Raw genomic sequence first — 17,997 nt, 5'->3', positions numbered from 1 at the left:
CAGCAATGATGAGATGCAGATGGGACCCTTAGGGCTGGCCAAGACAATTCAGTTACATTTCACCTGGTCTGGGACATGAGACAGAATGTCTGATGGCTGATTCCCTGCAGGCTACCATAGCCAGTCAAGATCTCCACCCTCTCCACCAAAAGATTTCCTGTTGATTCCATGTAAATCAGAAGGACAGATTTTTGGGGTGGAGGGAAAGAAAACACAGGTTGTTAGGTATGCCCAATGTCACCTGAATAAGTAGGAACAGTATACATATTGCACTGAGTACAAGCAGGAACTCCGGCAACTAACTATGACAGCATAACTAAAAGGGGAGGGCCAGAAGGTAACACAGGCATGAGGAAGCCCCGGGACATAAAGCAGCAGCCACTACACCGTCAACAAACTCGAGTGAGCAAGCGAGTGGGGACTGACAGCATCCATACATCCCAGTTTACTAAAACACTCTATCAAATCAAATCAAATCAAATCAAGTTTATTTGTATAGCACTTTTAACAATAAACATTGTCGCAAAGCAGCTTTACAGAATTTGAACGACTTAAAACATGAGCTAATTTTATCCCTAATCTATCCCCAATGAGCAAGCCTGTGGCGACGGTGGCAAGGAAAAACTCCCTCAGACGACATGAGGAAGAAACCTCGAGAGGAACCAGACTCAAAAGGGAACCCATCCTCATTTGGGCAACAACAGGCAGCCTGACTATAATATTAACAGTTTTAACAGGTATAACCCTCAACTGTCCTCATGGGGCCGTCCTTCACAGGAGCAGTGCGATAAAACTCCAACCAGACACAGGGCACCAGGATGGATCAAGCAGGTCCAAGGGGCAGAAGAGGCCAGCATCTCAATCCCAGGATCAACATGTAACTCAGAGGGACAGATTGGGGGAGGGGGAAGAGAGAGAGAAAGAAAACACAGGTTGTTAGGTATGCCCTAAAAATGACAAGTATTAAATCTGTGTGGTAGGCTCGCAGAGACAAGAGTCTTTACATTAGGCATAACACACAACAATGGCATGTTAATATGGTAAAAAATATCATGACCTGCTCTGTCTGGATGCTTGATTGGGTGATGGGAGCACACTCCTCAGCAATGATGAGATGCAGATGGGACCCTTAGGCCTGGCCAAGACAATTCAGTTACATTTCACCGGGTCTGGGACATGCGACAGAATGTCTGACGGCCGATTCCCTGCAGGCTACGATAGCCAGTCGAGGTCCCCACCGTCTCCACCAAAAGATTTCCTGTTGACTCCATGTAACTCAGAGGGACAGATTTGGAGTGGGGGGGAGAGAAAGAAAACACAGGTGGTTAGGTATGCCCAATGTCACCTGAATAAGTAGGAACAGTATACATATTGCACCGAGTACAAGCAGGGACTCCGGCAACTAACTATGACAGCATAACTAAAAGGAGAGAGCCAGAAGGTAACACAGGCATGAGGGAGCCCCGGGACATAAAGCAGCCAGCCACTACACCGTCAACAAACTCGAGTGAGCAAGCTAGTGGGGACTGACAGCATCCATACATCCCAGTTTACTAAAACACTCTATGCCTGAGGACCCTCTAGATCTACACCTTTACCTCATAAACACCATTAACACAAGGCTTGACTAAACAGATATGTTTTCAGCCTAGACTTAAATGCTGAGACTGTGTCTGATTCCTGAACATTACTTGGAAGGCTGTTCCATAACTGTGGAGCTTTGTAAGAAAAGGCTCTGCCCCCTGATGTAGCCTTCACTATATGAGGTACCAGCAGATAGCCTGCACCTTTTGATCCAAGTAGGTGTGGTGGGTTATAGAGGTGCAGAAGTTCACTCAGGTACTGTGGTGTGAGACCATTTAGTGCTTTAAAGGTCAATAGTAGTATTTTATAATCAATACGAAATTTGATTGTGAGCCAATGCAGTGTGGATAAGACAGGGGTGATGTGGTCATATTTTCTAGTTCTAGTAAGGACTCTTGCTGCTGCATTTTGAACTAACTGGAGCTTGTTTATGCACTTACTGGAACATCCAGACAGTAAGGCATTACAGTAATCTAACCTGGAGGTAACGAAAGCATGGACTAGTTTTTCCGCGTCATGTAATGACATTAAATTTCTTATCTGAGCAATATTTCTGAGATGAAAGAAAGCTATCCAGGTGATGTTATCAATGTGAGTTTTGAATGAAAGACTGGGGTCAATAATCATGCCAAGGTCTTTTACTGCAGCACGTGAAGAAACAGAAAGGCCATCCAGAGTCACTGTGTAATCAGAAAACTTACTTCTAGCTGTATGTGGTCCTAGTACAAGTACTTCAGTCTTGTCAGAGTTAAGCAGAAGGAAATTAATAAGCATCCAGTGTCTAATGTCCTTAACACATTCCTCAATTCTATAAAGCTGGTGTCTCTCATCAGGTTTTGCAGAGACATACAACTGTGTGTCATCAGCATAACAGTGGAAACTAATACAATGTTTACGAATAATATCACCCAGAGGTAACATATATAGAGAAAAAAGCAGTGGACCCAAGACAGAACCTTGTGGAACACCAAACTTTACCTCAGTACGTCTAGAAATATCACCATTTATATCAACATACTGATAACGATCAGTTAAATAAGAGCTGAGCCAGGAGAGGGCCATTCCCTTAACTCCCACAACATTTTCTAGCCTATCCAGAAGAATGGAATGATCAATGGTATCAAATGCTGCACTAAGGTCAAGCAACACAAGTAGCGAGACACAGCCCTGATCAGACGCCAACAGTAGGTCGTTTACTACTTTAACCAGAGCTGTCTCTGTGCTATGATGAGGTCTAAATCCTGACTGATACATTTCATGGATGTTATTCCTCTGCAAATATGAGCATAACTGTTGTGCCACAGCTTTTTCAAGGATCTTGGAGATAAAGGGTAGGTCTCGTTAGCAAGCTAGGCTAACCTTTCGCTTAAGCCACAAGGCCTACACTACATGGACACACACAAACACATCTTAGCTAGCAAATCAGAGCTAATTCTTTTCCACGTGGTGACACACATACCTCAGATAAAACACGCACACACACGCTCATCAAGTATATATCATATTTGTATATATTTCAATTGACATTATTCATTTTTATCTTTGTTATAATAAATTCATTTATTATTGAAACTGTGTATTTATCTGTGTTGCTTCCATACTCCTTGAAGTCACCCAACCTCAAAGAATTCCAAGGTGCATATAGGTTGTGTAATACGATAAGTGATCAGAATAATTTGGAATATACCATAATTTAGCTGTTTTGATAATTTATTATTAAGCATCAAAATTAATGGTATTAATTAATGAGACTGATTAAATGAGACTGATTCAATGATTTAATGAGATTGATCACCTTAATTACCAATTTCACCTACACTCCAAAGAAAAAGAAGATGCTTGTTGGGCATAAATCCTATAACACATTATAATGGACATGCTGCATTGAACATATCAGCAAGCTGTGGACTCGTCAAAATACCATCTTAGAAAGCTGATTTTCAGCATCCTTTAAGATGATGGAATTCCTTTGAAGGGGCATGGATGCCTTGCAATTTACTGAACTCATTATGCCAACAAATATTGGAGTAAGTGTAAATAAGAATTCAAGTTCAAAACATATTTGGGGTCTACTTATAGTATTTTGGCATTTTGGTGTGCTGATTTTCATACAGTACACTGATAAAGGGCTATCTATACAAACATGATAAAATGTTCTTACATGGTTGATTGTATAATGATTTATCCATGGAAGAAAGGATAAATTTATTTAAAGGATTAGAGGACACTGGATGGATGGGTGGATGGATAGGAGGATTGAGCTTGGTAAAGTTCATGTCCAACATTTTTTATTGTTTGCCAAATTCTGAATAGCTAACCGCAAACTAACTTTACCAGGCAAAGGCATGAACTAATTTTTTTTTGCTTTGTTAAGTGGCATTATGTTTCTTATCTTAGCAATATTTCTGAGATGAAAGAAGGCTATTCAAGTAATATTATCTACATGAGTTTCAAATGAAAGATCGGAATCAATGATCACCTCAAAGTCTTTTACTGCAGCACATGAAGAAAGAGAAAGGCCATCTAGAGTTACAATGTAATCAGAAAACCTACTTCTAGCTGCATATGGTCCTAGTACAAGTACTTCAGTCTTGTCAGAGTTAAGCAGAAGGAAGTTAATAAGCATCCAGTGTCTAATGTCCTTACCACATTCCTCAATTTTAGGCTGCTGGGCCATAGAAGGTTCATGCTGCATGCTGCACGCTGCACGCTACACGCGTGTAAAGAAAAGTGGACAAACGTAGCATGACTTGCTCTGGGCCATAGAACGGCGTTCACATTGCACGCTGCACGCTGCACACTTCACGCGTGAAGCGTGAAATGAACATGCACACTTTTTTCTAGGCGTGAAGACGGAAATTCCAGTCAATGCATGCGGTCACCGCCGCGCCAGCCAGTCAGAACGGGTCTAGGGAGATAACTCTATGCTTTCAGGGGAAAACTTCAGAAAAAATATAATTGAATGGTATAATTGAAAAATAGTTCTTCATCGGGATTGTCAAGCAGATTATAGAATGTTCGGTGAAATTCACCACGGGTTTCTCTCAGAAGGAAGTGTTCTCGGCTCCAAATTCTGTTCCTTTTTCTCTTCCTCTGTCTCAGTAAAAGCAGAATGAGGCAATCGTCGTCATCCGAAGAGTCCATATTGTTGGTTACTCGGTCAAAGTAGAACAGACGCAACACGTGAACATCCAAGCATGAAGTTTAATGGCCCAGGGTCCGGTTCTACACGTGAACGTGTAGCGTGCAGCGTGCAGCATGCAGCGTGCAGCGTGAACCTTCTATGGCCCAGCAGCCTTACAGGTTTGCTATGATGGCTTAAGACTACAATTGCCATGATAAATGTTTTCATGAACAGTCTTGCACTCAAGTCATGATCAGTGAACAGTTGAAAACGTCTACAGTATAGACATTGTCAGGGTGCAGACACTTATGGATGCAAGTGCAGGGGAGAGCAGGTGCATTGCAAACTGGTAACAAATCCAAAGCAGCAATCAGAAAATGTAGTCTGGTACAGGCAAGGACTGGTCGATTCGTGAACAATATTAAAGGGCAGGCGAGTAAATGGAGTCAGAAATAAATGTAAACAAAGTCAACATACTAGTAGTCAGGCAGAAAATCAGAAGGCTTGGTATGATCGAAGACACAGAGTGTTTGTGACTGCTGAGCTTATATAGGGAAGTGATTATGGACCAATGGGAAACAGGTGCACTTCCTAGTATTCCAGAGATGAGGGGTGCTGTGGTGCTTGGGAGTTGTAGTTTGGAGTGACCATGTTTGGAGGCTGCTCCAAACTCAGGCTTTTGGTGCTGTTACTGACAACTCCCCCAAGGTGTTCACTCTAGGAGCAATTTCCTTTCTTGGACAGCCTCTTTTCCATGGTGCTGGCTTCTCTTGGTGTTCATTGTGGAATTCTTGGGTGATGAGTGGGTCGAAGATGTCTCAGAAATTAACCCAGCTGCATTCCTCCAGGCCGTACCCTTCCCAGTCCACTAGGTAATCCAGTTGCTCTTGTCTGTACCGAGAATTGAGGATTTTGTGAACCTGGTATATCTGGTCTCCTTCTTGTTCCAGGGAGGGGTAAAGTTCTTATGTGAGTGTGTTTGTTGCTACGAGTCCTTGGATGGTGGGCTTCAAGCATGACACATGGAATGTGGGGGCCATTGCACAGTGAGGTGGGAGTTCCAACTTATAGGAAACCTCATTAACTTTGCAAATTACCTCATAAGGACCCATGTATTGGCTTTGGAGCTTCCGGCAGGTGTTTGGCTGTCATAGGTCCTTAGTGGAAACCCACACTCAGTCGCCTGGGGCATACTCAGGGGTTTCCCCTCAATGCTTGTCTGCATATTGCTTATACTTACTGTTGACTGGTTCTAGTCTTTGGTGAACCTCCTCCCATACCTGCTCACTCCTCTTGAACCAGGAGCCCAGTGCCAGAATTTGAGTTGGGGAATCATCCCTGTGGTAGTTGATATCCAAGGATACATTGAAATGGCATTAGTTGTGTGGCAGAGTGTTTCAGTGAGTTCTGGGTATATTCAGCCCAGGGAAGGAACTACACCCAGTCCTTCTGGTTCCTCATGCAGAAAATCCTGAAGAAGAAGCCTACCTCCTGGTTGGTGCATTCCACCTGGCTGTTGGTCGTGATATCCTGAAGTTAAGCTCACAGATACCCCTAGTCTGTCCATAAACTTGGTCCATAACTTGGAGATGAACTGGAGACCCCAGTCACTGATGATATCTTCAGGGATACCATTCATCCATCCATTATCTGTAGTCATTTATCCTGTGCAGGGTCATAGGCAAGCTGGAGCCTATCCCAGCTGACTATGGGTGAGAGGTAGGGTACACCCTGGACAAGTCACCAGGTTATCACAGGGCTAACACATAAAGAGAAACAACCATTCACACTCACATTCACACCTACAGTCAATTTAGAGCCACCAATTAATAAACCTGCATGTCTTTGGACTGTGGAGGAAACCAGAACACCCAGAGGAAGCCCATGCAGACATGGGGAGAACATGCAAACTCCACACAGAAAGGCCCTCATCGGCCACTAGGCTTGAACACAGAACCTTCTTGCTGTGAGGTGACAGTGCTAACCACGACACCACTGTGCCACCCCAGGGATACCATAATATCTGAAAACATGATTGAATAGGAGTTCTGCAGTTTTGAATGCTGTGGGTAGACCAAACAGAGGGATGAGTTTGAGGGCTTTGGAAAAGTGACCACTAGGATGATTGTGTTACCTTGGGATCAGGGTAGATCGGTGATGAAGTCAATGGCTATGTGTGAAAAGGGTCGTTGAGGCACTGGGAGTGGACAGAGGTTTCTGGCAGGTGGGGCCTGTAACACCTTTGCTTGGACACAGGTGGAGTAGGATGAAATAAAGTGGTTGATCTTGGAAATCATGTTCTCCCACCAAAACTTATTTTTGAGAAAGTGATAGGTTCTGTGACTGCTGGGGTGCCCTGTGGCCAGAGAGGAATGGGCCCAGGTGATGAGTTGACCTTGAAATTGAGATGGCACATACACGGGTCCAAGCAGACAGTTCTCAGGCAGATTTGGAGGTTGTGATTGCGCTATTTCTTTATCTATATCCCATGAAATGGCATGCAAAAAACATCTGGGTGATAGGACAAGTGTGGGATCTGGAACATGGTTAGAGGTGGTGTGGATTCTAAAGAGGGTGTTTGCTTTAGTGTTTCTGGGACCTTGGCAGTAGGAGATCATGAATTTAAATTGAGTAAAGAATAGTGCCCATCTGGCTTGACATGGGTTAAGGAGTTTAACTGTCTTCAGAAATTCTAGATTCTTATAATCAGTGAGAATGGTAAACAGATGCATGGCACCCTTTAACCATTGTCTCCATTCATCTAGAGCAGTTTGATAGCTATGAGTTATTGATTGCCAATGTCATAATTCTGCTTGGCTGGGGTGAGTTTCTTAGAATAAAAGATGATGGGGTGTAGTTTAGGTTTAGCCCCAAAATGCTGAGATAGAACCCCTCCCACTCCGGTCTCTGAGGCGTCAACCTCTATGATGAACAGTTTAGTAGGGTCTGGATGCTGAAAAATAGGAGCTGTCATGAAGACAGTCTTGAGCTGGCTGAAGGCTTCCTCAGTGGCTGAGTTCCGCTGGATACATTGCAGCCCCTTCTTTAGCAGGGTTGTGAGAGGAGCAGCGATTGTGCTGAACCCACGGATGAAGTGACAAAAATTTGAAAACCCCAGGAAACATTGTAGTTCCTTCATAGTAGTGGGTGTAGGCAAGAATGTGACCACCGAGACTTTGCTATGGTCCATGCTTACTCCTTCTGCATTGATGATGTACCCAAGGAAGGAAATCTGGTGAATGTGAAACTCACACTTTTCTGCTTTTATATATAGGTGATTCTCTAATAATTGGGTAAGTACTGACCTTACATGTTCATGATGTAAGCTGTCATCGGGGAAGTAGATTAGGATGTCATCTATGTAGGCTATAACAAACTTTCCTAGCATGTCTCTGAGCACATCCTTGATTAGACATTGGAAAACACTGGGAGTGCAAGAAAGTCCATAAGGCATGACCAAATTTTCGAAGTGCCCAGACATTGTGCGAAAGGCAGTCTTCCATTCATCGCCTTCTCAAATTCTGACCAGGTTGTAAGTACTTCGAAGATCCAGCTTGGAGAATATTCTTGCTGATCTGAGCTGTTCCAAAGCCAATGGCACCAGGGGAAGTGGCTAGGGGTATTTGACTGTGATCTGGTTTAAACCTTGGTAGTTGATGCAGGGGTGAAGACCTCCTCATTTCTTTTCCACAAATATGAAGCTGGAGACATGGATGGCCTAATATACCCCTGTTGTAGAGTCTCCTGTACATAGTCCTCCATGTCAGCTTGTTCAATGATAGACAAAGGGTATATGCGATTGCAAGGTGGAGTTGTACCTGGGAGGAGGTCTATGGCACAGCCGTAGGTGCAGTGAGGAGACAAGCCACTAGCCTTACCCTTGCTAAAAACTTCCTTGAGGTCTTGATAACAGGAAGGAATGTTGTTCCAAGGTACCTGGCAGTGAGCTCTCCACAGAGGTGGATGAAATTGAGAATTATGGGAGTTTCAGGCAGTTCTGGGAGCAGGATTGGGACCATTGAAGAATTTCTTTATGCTGCCATGATATTAGGGGGTCATGAAGTTGGAGCCACAGGAACCCCAAGATGAAATCATGGTGTGAGTGACCAACAAGCTGATGTGTTCAACATGAAGTGCCCCAACCTGGATTTTGAGGGGTGACGTGCGTGTTGTCACAAGCCTGTCACTGATGGGGGCCCCCATTGATGGCCTTAAGGTTCACTGGTCATTGGAGTTCTTCCATGGGTAAGTTGTACTTCTGGATAATCATGAAGTTCCCCTCTGCCCCTGAGTTTGTGAAGGCAGAGAGAACATGGGTCGAGTGTGGTAGCTTAAACAGCATTGGCATCTTGAGAAAATGTGGTGTATGAACAATCTCATGACTCCCTGGGCTGGACTGACAGGTTTCCTGATGGGTGTGACCCTCCTTAGGGTTTGGTGGGCGAATGGGATACTTGGCTATCAGATGGCCGGACTCACCACAATAGAAACATAACCCCTTACAACGCCTCCTATCCTTCTCTGAGCATTGTAAGTGAACAAGGGAGAACTCCATTGGTGTAAGGGATGCCAGAGAAGGAGGAAGGGCTGTTGGAGACTGTAATGAGGGCTGATTTCTAAGAAGGTGGTCTAGGCAAACAGCCAGATCGATGAGGGAGTTGAGAGTGAGATGTTCATCACATCATGCCAGTTCTGTGAGCACTTCAGGGCACAGACCCTGACAAAAGGTAGCTGTCGTAATCCCCGATGAGCATAGAGCACAGAAGCATGGCAGGCGAGAGTTTGTGTTTATACAAACACACTTTTATTGAGCTTTTCAGCTTTCTTTCTTTCTTTCTTTCTTTCTTTCACTCACTCACTCACTCACTCACACAAGTGCTGTGGTCGGGGAGCCATTCTTCTCTCCTCTCCCCCTCCCTTTATACTCCATCCCTGCAACACACACACACACACACACACACACACACACACACACACACACACAAATTGACTTCAGGTGTAATGACCTAGCCACTTACCTTCCCCGACCCCGCTCTCCATTCACAGACTACTGCTTGGCCACACCCCCACTGCCACAGTAGCCTTGAGAATGGGCTCATTCCAGCCACTTCCAGTGGCTAGCATGAGAAATTCCAGCACATAGTCAGCCACGCTCCTATCTCCCTGTCTGATGGTTAGCAGGCTCTCACCAACCTTGACACCCTCAGGCTGATGATCAAAAACGTGCTTCAACAGTTCAATAAATCGGGCATAGGAAGTGGTTTGTTTGCCCCCACACACCCAAACAGTACTAGCCCACTGTAAAGCCTTGCCTGTGAGGAGATTGAGGAATTGGGTGATCTTCTGTTCCTCTGTGGCTCCTGTGATAGTGGTGAAATATAAAGAGGATTGAAGAAGAGATCCCTTACAGTCAGAAACTTTCCCTGAATACTTCTCAGGTCATGGAACCATTCGGGCTGCACCAGTGGAGGACAAGGGGCATGTCAGGATGGCTTGTGAAATGAGAGAAGTTAGTTGCAACATTCTGGTGTTAAGTTTGCTTATCATTTGCTGGTGTTCTCCTCACAGTCGCCCCTGGACATTGAGAGCAGTCTGCTTCACTTCCTCTGCTGCTTCCATTGCTGATGAAGTATCCTGTCAGGGTGCAGGCACTTACAGATGCAAGCACAGGGGAGAGTGGATGTGTCACAAACTAGTAACAAATCCAAAGCAGCAACCAGAAGGCCTAGTCAGGGACAAGCAAGGATCAGTCAATTCATGAACAGAATGTCAAAGGGCAGGTGAGTAAATGGAGTCAGAGTCAAGGCACTCATAGTCAGGCAGAAAGACAGAAGGCTCGGTATGATCAGGCATGGAGACACAGAATGATACTTTGAAAGAGTGTTTGTGACTGCTGAGCTTATATAGGGAAGTGATTATGGGCCAGTGGGAAACAGGTGCACTTCTTAGTATTCCAGAGATGAGGGGCGCTGTGGTGCTTGCGAGTTGTAGTCCTGAGTGGCCATGTTTGGAGGCTGCTCCAAACTCAGGTTTTTGGTGTTGTTACTGACAGACATCATCCTAAACGCTAATGAATTTCCTGGTTACACAGTTGCACTTTATTAAGGACACACTGATAGAAGTGAGTTATTTATTATCATGCTATGTATTATCACCCAGATGCAGATGGGTTCCCTTTTGAGTCTGGATTCTGTAAAGGTTTGATGTCTGCGTTCATGTCCTCTCAGGGAATTTTTCTTTTCCACCATTGCCTCAGGCTTTGTCATTATGTATGTAAATTTATTAGGGATAAATTTGTTTGTTCATTTCTTTAAAATCTTTATTTTTCTGTAAAGCTGCTTTGCAAAAATGCCTATTGTTAAAACTGAAATACAAATGAATTGACTTGACTTAACTATTAAAACTTCTCCGAGTAATCACCTGATTAAACAGCACACAAATAAGTAGTGCATTTGAGTGCATAAATTTATATTAAATGGATGTGAGTGACTAATAATTACACACTTCCTGAAATATCAAGTAGTAACAAAGTGGGCTTCAACAGAACATAACATGTGGAGGCCCTTAATACCTTTTCTTCCTGTTCACATCACCTGTAATCAATCCCTGACTTACCATAATTGATTCAAAATGCCCTGTGTTGGTAAGTGATTCATATTCTCAGGAGCTCCCAAGAACATCAGAAATAGAATTCGTTCCATGTCTTCCATACAGCAACAACACCTGTACACAGTGCTGGGTGTATTCCATCAAAAACGCATTTCTGCCATTTTTAAATTTTTATTTTTCACAAACAACCTTATGCCAACATTCAGTACTGTCTACAAAACCAAAAATAATTTTGAGAATCTTATCTTGGAGAGAGTTAATGGCACCTTGAGACTGCTCAGAAGTTGTTTGAGTGGAGATAGTGGTGCTCTCATGCTCTTTTTTACGTATATGTTGTATTCAGAAACCATGCCACTGCCTGAACACCTGCACTTCTGATCCAGAAAAGGCGAAGATGACTGATAAAACTGGTGAGGAAGACTCTTCAACATCCTGATTACTCATTACAATACTGTAAAAACAATGCAAACTAATTTGATACTGAGAAACTTTGACTGAACTTCTATCAATCAATCTCTTATGTGGTCATTAAACGGATTCTGTCATCTAGCAAGTTCTTTATCAGGATGACTCACTCATCTATGCTGACATATATTTGTGAGGACCACAGGAACAGGATCACCAGGTCAGATCAGATAGGAGGTAATGATGTCTTGTCATCTGGGTCATGACAGAGAATATCATCTGTACCATCAGGGTCACCAAAATTGTTGGAAATCTTTCTAGATTACCACCAAGATACCAGTTTCATCAGAACTAAGATAACCAAAATATACCGGCTAAAGGTTAGCGTGTCCGCCTCTCAATCGGGAGATCATGAGTTCTACTCATGGTCGGGTCATACCATCATAAAAATGGTACCTACTGCCGTCTGGCAAGGCACGCTGCAATACAGATGCGAGTGGGGAGTCAAACTCTCGCAGTTACCAGAGGACTAGTCCCCCACTGTAACCCTAGCTATGTAATAGGCAAGAGGCTGAGGGCTACAGCAATGGAGATTGGCACCACATGGTGTGGGAAGGACTTTGATTTTGATTTGAATATAACCAAAGAATTGGGAGATCAAGAACCAGCTTATAATAAGAAAGGTGGTTTATTGCATGTGTGCATCAACACAAACTCAGTGTTCTACTGTCTAAAAAACAAACAGATACATGCACATTTATGAGTGCAGAAATTAATGTACAACCCCGATTCCAAAAAGGTGGGACAAAGTACAAATTGTAAATAAAAACGGAATGCAATAATTTACAAATCTCAACTGATATTGTATTCACAATTGAACATAGACAACATATCAAATGTCGAAAGTGAGACATTTTGAAATTTCATGCCAAATATTGGCTCATTTGGAATTTCATGACAGCAACACATCTCAAAAAAGTTGGGACAGGGGCAATAAGAGGCTGGAAAAGTTAAAGGTACAAAAAAGGAACAGCTGGAGGACCAAACTGCAACTCATTAGGTCAACTGGCAATAGGTTATTAACATGACTGGGTATAAAAAGAGCATCTTGGAGTGGCAGCGGCTCTCAGAAGTAAAGATGGGAAGAGGATCACCAATCCCCCTAATTCTACACCGACAAATAGTGGAGCAATATCAGAAAGGAGTTCGACAGTGTAAAATTGCAAAGAGTTTGAACATATCATCATCTACAGTGCATAATATCATCAAAAGATTCAGAGAATCTGGAAGAATCTCTGTGCGTAAGGGTCAAGGCCGGAAAACCATACTGGGTGCCCGTGATCTTCGGGCCCTTAGACGGCACTGCATCACATACAGGCATGCTTCTGTATTGGAAATCACAAAATGGGCTCAGGAATATTTCCAGAGAACATTATCTGTGAACACAATTCACCGTGCCATCCGCCGTTGCCAGCTAAAACTCTATAGTTCAAAGAAGAAGCCGTATCTAAACATGATCCGGAAGTGCAGACATCTTCTCTGGGCCAAGGCTCATTTAAAATGGACTGTGGCAAAGTGGAAAACTGTTCTGTGGTCAGACAAATCAAAATTTGAAGTTCTTTATGGAAATCAGGGACGCCGTGTCATTCGGACTAAAGAGGAGAAGGATGACCCAAGTTGTTATCAGCACTCAGTTCAGAAGCCTGCATCTCTGATGGTATGGGGTTGCATTAGTGCGTGTGGCATGGGCAGCTTACACATCTGGAAAGACACCATCAATGCTGAAAGGTATATCCAGGTTCTAGAGCAACATATGCTCCCATCCAGACGACGTCTCTTTCAGGGAAGACCTTGCATTTTCCAACATGACAATGCCAAACCACATACTGCATCAATTACAGCATCATGGCTGCGTAGAAGAAGGGTCCGGGTACTGAACTGGCCAGCCTGCAGTCCAGATCTTTCACCCATAGAAAACATTTGGCGCATCATAAAACGGAAGATACGACAAAAAAGACCTAAGACAGTTGGGCAACTAGAATCCTACATTAGACAAGAATGGGTTAACATTCCTATCCCTAAACTTGAGCAACTTGTCTCCTCAGTCCCCAGACGTTTACAGACTGTTGTAAAGAGAAAAGGGGATGTCTCACAGTGGGAAACATGGCCTTGTCCCAACTTTTTTGAGATGTGGTGTTGTCATGAATTTTAAAATCACCTAATTTTTCTCTTTAAATGATACATTTTCTCAGTTTAAACATTTGATATGTCATCTATGTTCTATTCTGAATAAAATATGGAATTTTGAAACTTCCACATCATTGCATTCTGTTTTTATTTACAATTTGTACTTTGTCCCAACTTTTTTGGAATCGGGGTTGTATGAGTGAACAAAGACCTTTACTGAAATCACATTCAATGGAATTGATCTTATTTTTTAAATTTTGTATCATTAATATGGAAAAATAGGAAATAATAATAGAAGTTGGTATTATGAGTCTCACAAATTTTGCATAGACAAGACATTGGGTTTATATATAAAATTTAAATATACTATACTTCATAATATTAGCATGTTATCTTTATGATGTAATGCAGCAATTACTGTCAAAATGGAAAAAGTATGATATACTGTAAATCTCTGTTTCTAATGAGAAAGTGATAAATCTACATGTTAAAGATGTATTTTCTGATTTTTAAAATTTTTTTAATTATTTAAAAAAAAATTCTTATGAAACCAGGCTCCTGATACTATTGAAAATCTCTTAATTTATATATTATGGGATTGAGTAAACTGACGAGTTCATGACAATAATGAGGGGAATTTGTTTTAATTTTAGTCTCTTTTTTATTGTTTTAAAACAGGCACTGGCAGAAGAGTTGATGAAAATGAGATGTGGTAAACAGGTCTGAAGAGCTTTTCTTCTGAAATCATTTGAATTCTTTCATCAGCGAGTTTCCTAATATATATAAGTAGATTATGAAAATCACTAGAGGAAATGCCAAAATGTTGAAAATAAAAAGGTTATTCAGAGATTTTCCCAACAGTCAAATTTAACAACTGAGTAATTCTGAGAGCATTTTCTGTTTAATTTATATTTAGACAGTTGAAGTCAAGATGTCATTGTAACAAATAAACTAACTTTATACTGTGTGTGTGTGTGTGTGTGTGTGTGTGTGTATTTATTTAAATAATGAGGGGATGTTTTACAATACACTTTTACAATAATTGCATAATGTTTGGGGCTTGGTATTCTTGTCAGTGGGATTCCTTGTTTGGTCAGGGAAACACAGGAGAGCAGTTTACATCTGTGACTGATTGGAATAACTTTTGTGAGCTACATTAAATATTATATATGTAAAATATTTACTTCCACACAGATTATTTTCATGATAAAATTGCATTTTTGCAAGTATAAATGAGAAAATTTGGCCAGAAATTCTGGCATAGGTTTCATTAAAGTGAAAATGAGAATATTAATCATTGTTTAACTTTACTGTTCATCATAGTTACATCATTCTAATAAAATCTCAATCACAAGAGAACAGGAAGTATCTAAAAAGGAACTTGTACTGTTTTTTTACATTGAAATATTTTCTTCACATTGTTATAAATCTCCTGCAGTTTTAATCCATATATTACAGGATTAAACAGAGGAGGAATAAGTACATATTCAAGTGACAGGATCATGGTCATAATGTGGGGAATTTGTTTTGATTCTAGTCTGTTATTTATAATTTCAAAACTTATGTTGACAGAAAAATTAATAAAAATGAGAAGATGTGGTAAACATGTCTGTAAAGCTTTTCTTCTGAAATCTTTAGAATTCTTTAAACACACAGTGAGTATCCTGGCATAAGAGTAAAGTACAAAGATCACTGGAGGAAACAGAGCAATGATAAAAATAAAAAGTCCATATATGTTATTAAGAGATATTTCTTTACAGCTTAATTTCACAACTGAAAAATTATCACAGTATATTCTGTTCAATTTAAATTTACACAGTGGAAGTTGGGATGTCAGAATAACACCACCACCAATTTCACAACAAGGCACAAAAAAAGATAAAAATAAGAGCTTTCTGACAGTGGACATTTTTACAGCATTTACATATTGTAATGGATTACAGATGGACACATATCTGTCATAGGCCATAGTTGATAACAGCATGAACTCTGATGCAACATATTCATACATGCAGAATACCTGAAATAAACACTCTTTATAAGATATAGTTTGTTTTTCAGACAGTAAATCAATGAGCAGTTTAGGATAAAGAGCTGTCGATCCAAAGAGAGAATTACAAAGCAAAGCAGCGATGAAAATGTACATGGGCTCATGAAAACGTTTCTTTTTGAATATGACAAAAATGATGATGGTGTTAAAACAGATAATCATTATATAGACAGTGAGTGTCAGTATAAAATAAATATATTTGTACTTCTTTAATTCAACATGTCCCTCCAGTGATAAATCTGTAAAATTGGTTGAATAATCCATTAATTTCTGAAAAGTACTCCATGTGATTTTACAGCAGTCATTCAGAGAGCAGTGTGTAGACAAAGATAAACCACAGCTGTGGTGAGGAAGTCAACTTCATGGACCTTTATATTTTCCCATCCAGACTCATTAGTCCTTAGTGATTTGCTGAGAGCATCTCGAAGGAAATTCTTGCCTCCTTCCAGTCCTTTGCTATCATATATCTGGCTTATCAATAATTTCAGTGGATTTAAATTAGAAAACCCTTGTTTTCTTATAGTTTTTAATGCCCTTCATGCCCTACATGGCTTGCGACAGGGATGCATACTAGCACCAACACTGTTCATACTCTTCTTTACCTTTGTCCTATGTCATGTACATGACTCTTCGTCTGGGTTTGGAATTGAAATCAAACATAAGCTCGATAGCAGATGGTTTAACCTACAGAGGTTCAAGACCAAGTCAGCTGTAACAACAAAGCTTGACAATTTCCTGTATGCTGATGCTGCTGCCTTGGTATGACAACCCTGGAATCCTTACAGGAAAGTGTCACGACATTGAATAACTCTTGCAGTGCCTGGGGTCTCACAATCAGCAAACCAAAGACAGAGGTAATGCATGTCCAGTGTGACCATCCTCTCGCCATTAAGATTGATGACTTCCAAATAAAGCATGCTCAGACATTCACATATCTCAGAGGCAATATGTCCGATGATACATCACTCAATGCAGAGATGCAGAGGAGAGTTTCTTGAGGTGTGGCAGCCTTTAATCTTTTATGATCCAGGTGCTTGGAGAGAAAAGGCCTCACTATATACACCAAGTTATCTGTATACAAAGCCATAGTCCTGCCATCTCTTCTCTATGGCTCAGAAATATGGCCCTCCTTAGCCCATCATATACACCATCTTGAGATGTTTCATCAAAGATCTCTCCATCAGATCCTAAATGTGAAATGGTGGTGGTTTATGATCAATGCTGAAGTGCTGCACCAGGCAAAAACAACAAGGATAGAGACCATTCTCAGAGGCAACAGGATCTGATGGCTCAGTCACATCCTTAATGGATGACAATAGAATTCCCAAGCAATTGCTACTTGGAGAATTGAGACATGGCATATGTTCTCGGGGAAGATCAAGGAAGAGATGGAAAGACTGTGCTAAGGAAGATCTCAAAATCTTTGGATTTGACAGCCAGTCCTGGTTTAGAACTTCCTTGGACCACCAGGCCTGGTGATCACAGCTCTATGAGGGAATGCAACTCTGCAAAGCCAAGCTGACGTCTATGGCAGAAGAGATCCACAAGAAGCACCACCAAAGGGCTACATGAGATCCCCCTCCTTGAACTGACGGGGACCACTGAAAATGAAATTAATTGGAAAAATTAGAAAACCCTTGTTTTCTTATAGTCTTTTTAATGCCCTTCTCCTTAAAAAACTAGAGAGCATGCACATCTTGAATGTATTTTTGAATTCTAGTGTAAGTCTTTCATGAATTATTTTTAAAGGAGTGTTGAACTGATTTCAGTGCTCATCTTTTCATTCATCAGTGACTGTGTTATTATTTTTATTGAGTACTTTTAAATTGTCTCTTGCTTTTATGTTTGCATCATATTACATTTACCTTTTTATTCCAATGATATTCAAAGGCCAGTTTGACAGCTAAAACTCTCGTTTCTATGCATGTAACTAAATACAATACAGGGTGGCCGAAAAGTCAGGAACCAATTGGAATAATATAGCCTGTGGTGGAAAAACCTAAGAAATCAACACCTCGAGGCTGTTAGGAAAAAGCAG

At 41.4% G+C, this 17,997-nt stretch overlaps 1 protein-coding gene across 1 annotated transcript; it reads right to left on the bottom strand.

The window, feature by feature from the left end:
* Window positions 1-15,278: 15,278 nt before the first annotated feature.
* Window positions 15,279-16,223, bottom strand: LOC132899879 (olfactory receptor 52D1-like). Its single transcript, XM_060941932.1, has one exon. It carries the CDS (start codon window positions 16,221-16,223, stop codon window positions 15,279-15,281), a length of 945 nt encoding a protein of 314 aa, XP_060797915.1.
* Between the last annotated feature and the right edge of the window lie 1,774 nt (window positions 16,224-17,997).

This window comes from Neoarius graeffei, chromosome 16, assembly GCF_027579695.1.
Source record: "Neoarius graeffei isolate fNeoGra1 chromosome 16, fNeoGra1.pri, whole genome shotgun sequence".
NCBI classification, from domain to species: Eukaryota; Metazoa; Chordata; class Actinopteri; order Siluriformes; family Ariidae; genus Neoarius; species Neoarius graeffei.
Note: the sequence above shows the minus strand (reverse complement) of the source record. Positions and strands in the feature narration are given on the sequence as shown.

Excerpts from the sequence above, each read along its gene's own strand:
- LOC132899879 (XM_060941932.1), bottom strand. The coding sequence starts at position 16,223 with ATGGATTATTCAACCAATTTTACAGATTTATCACTGGAGGGACATGTT.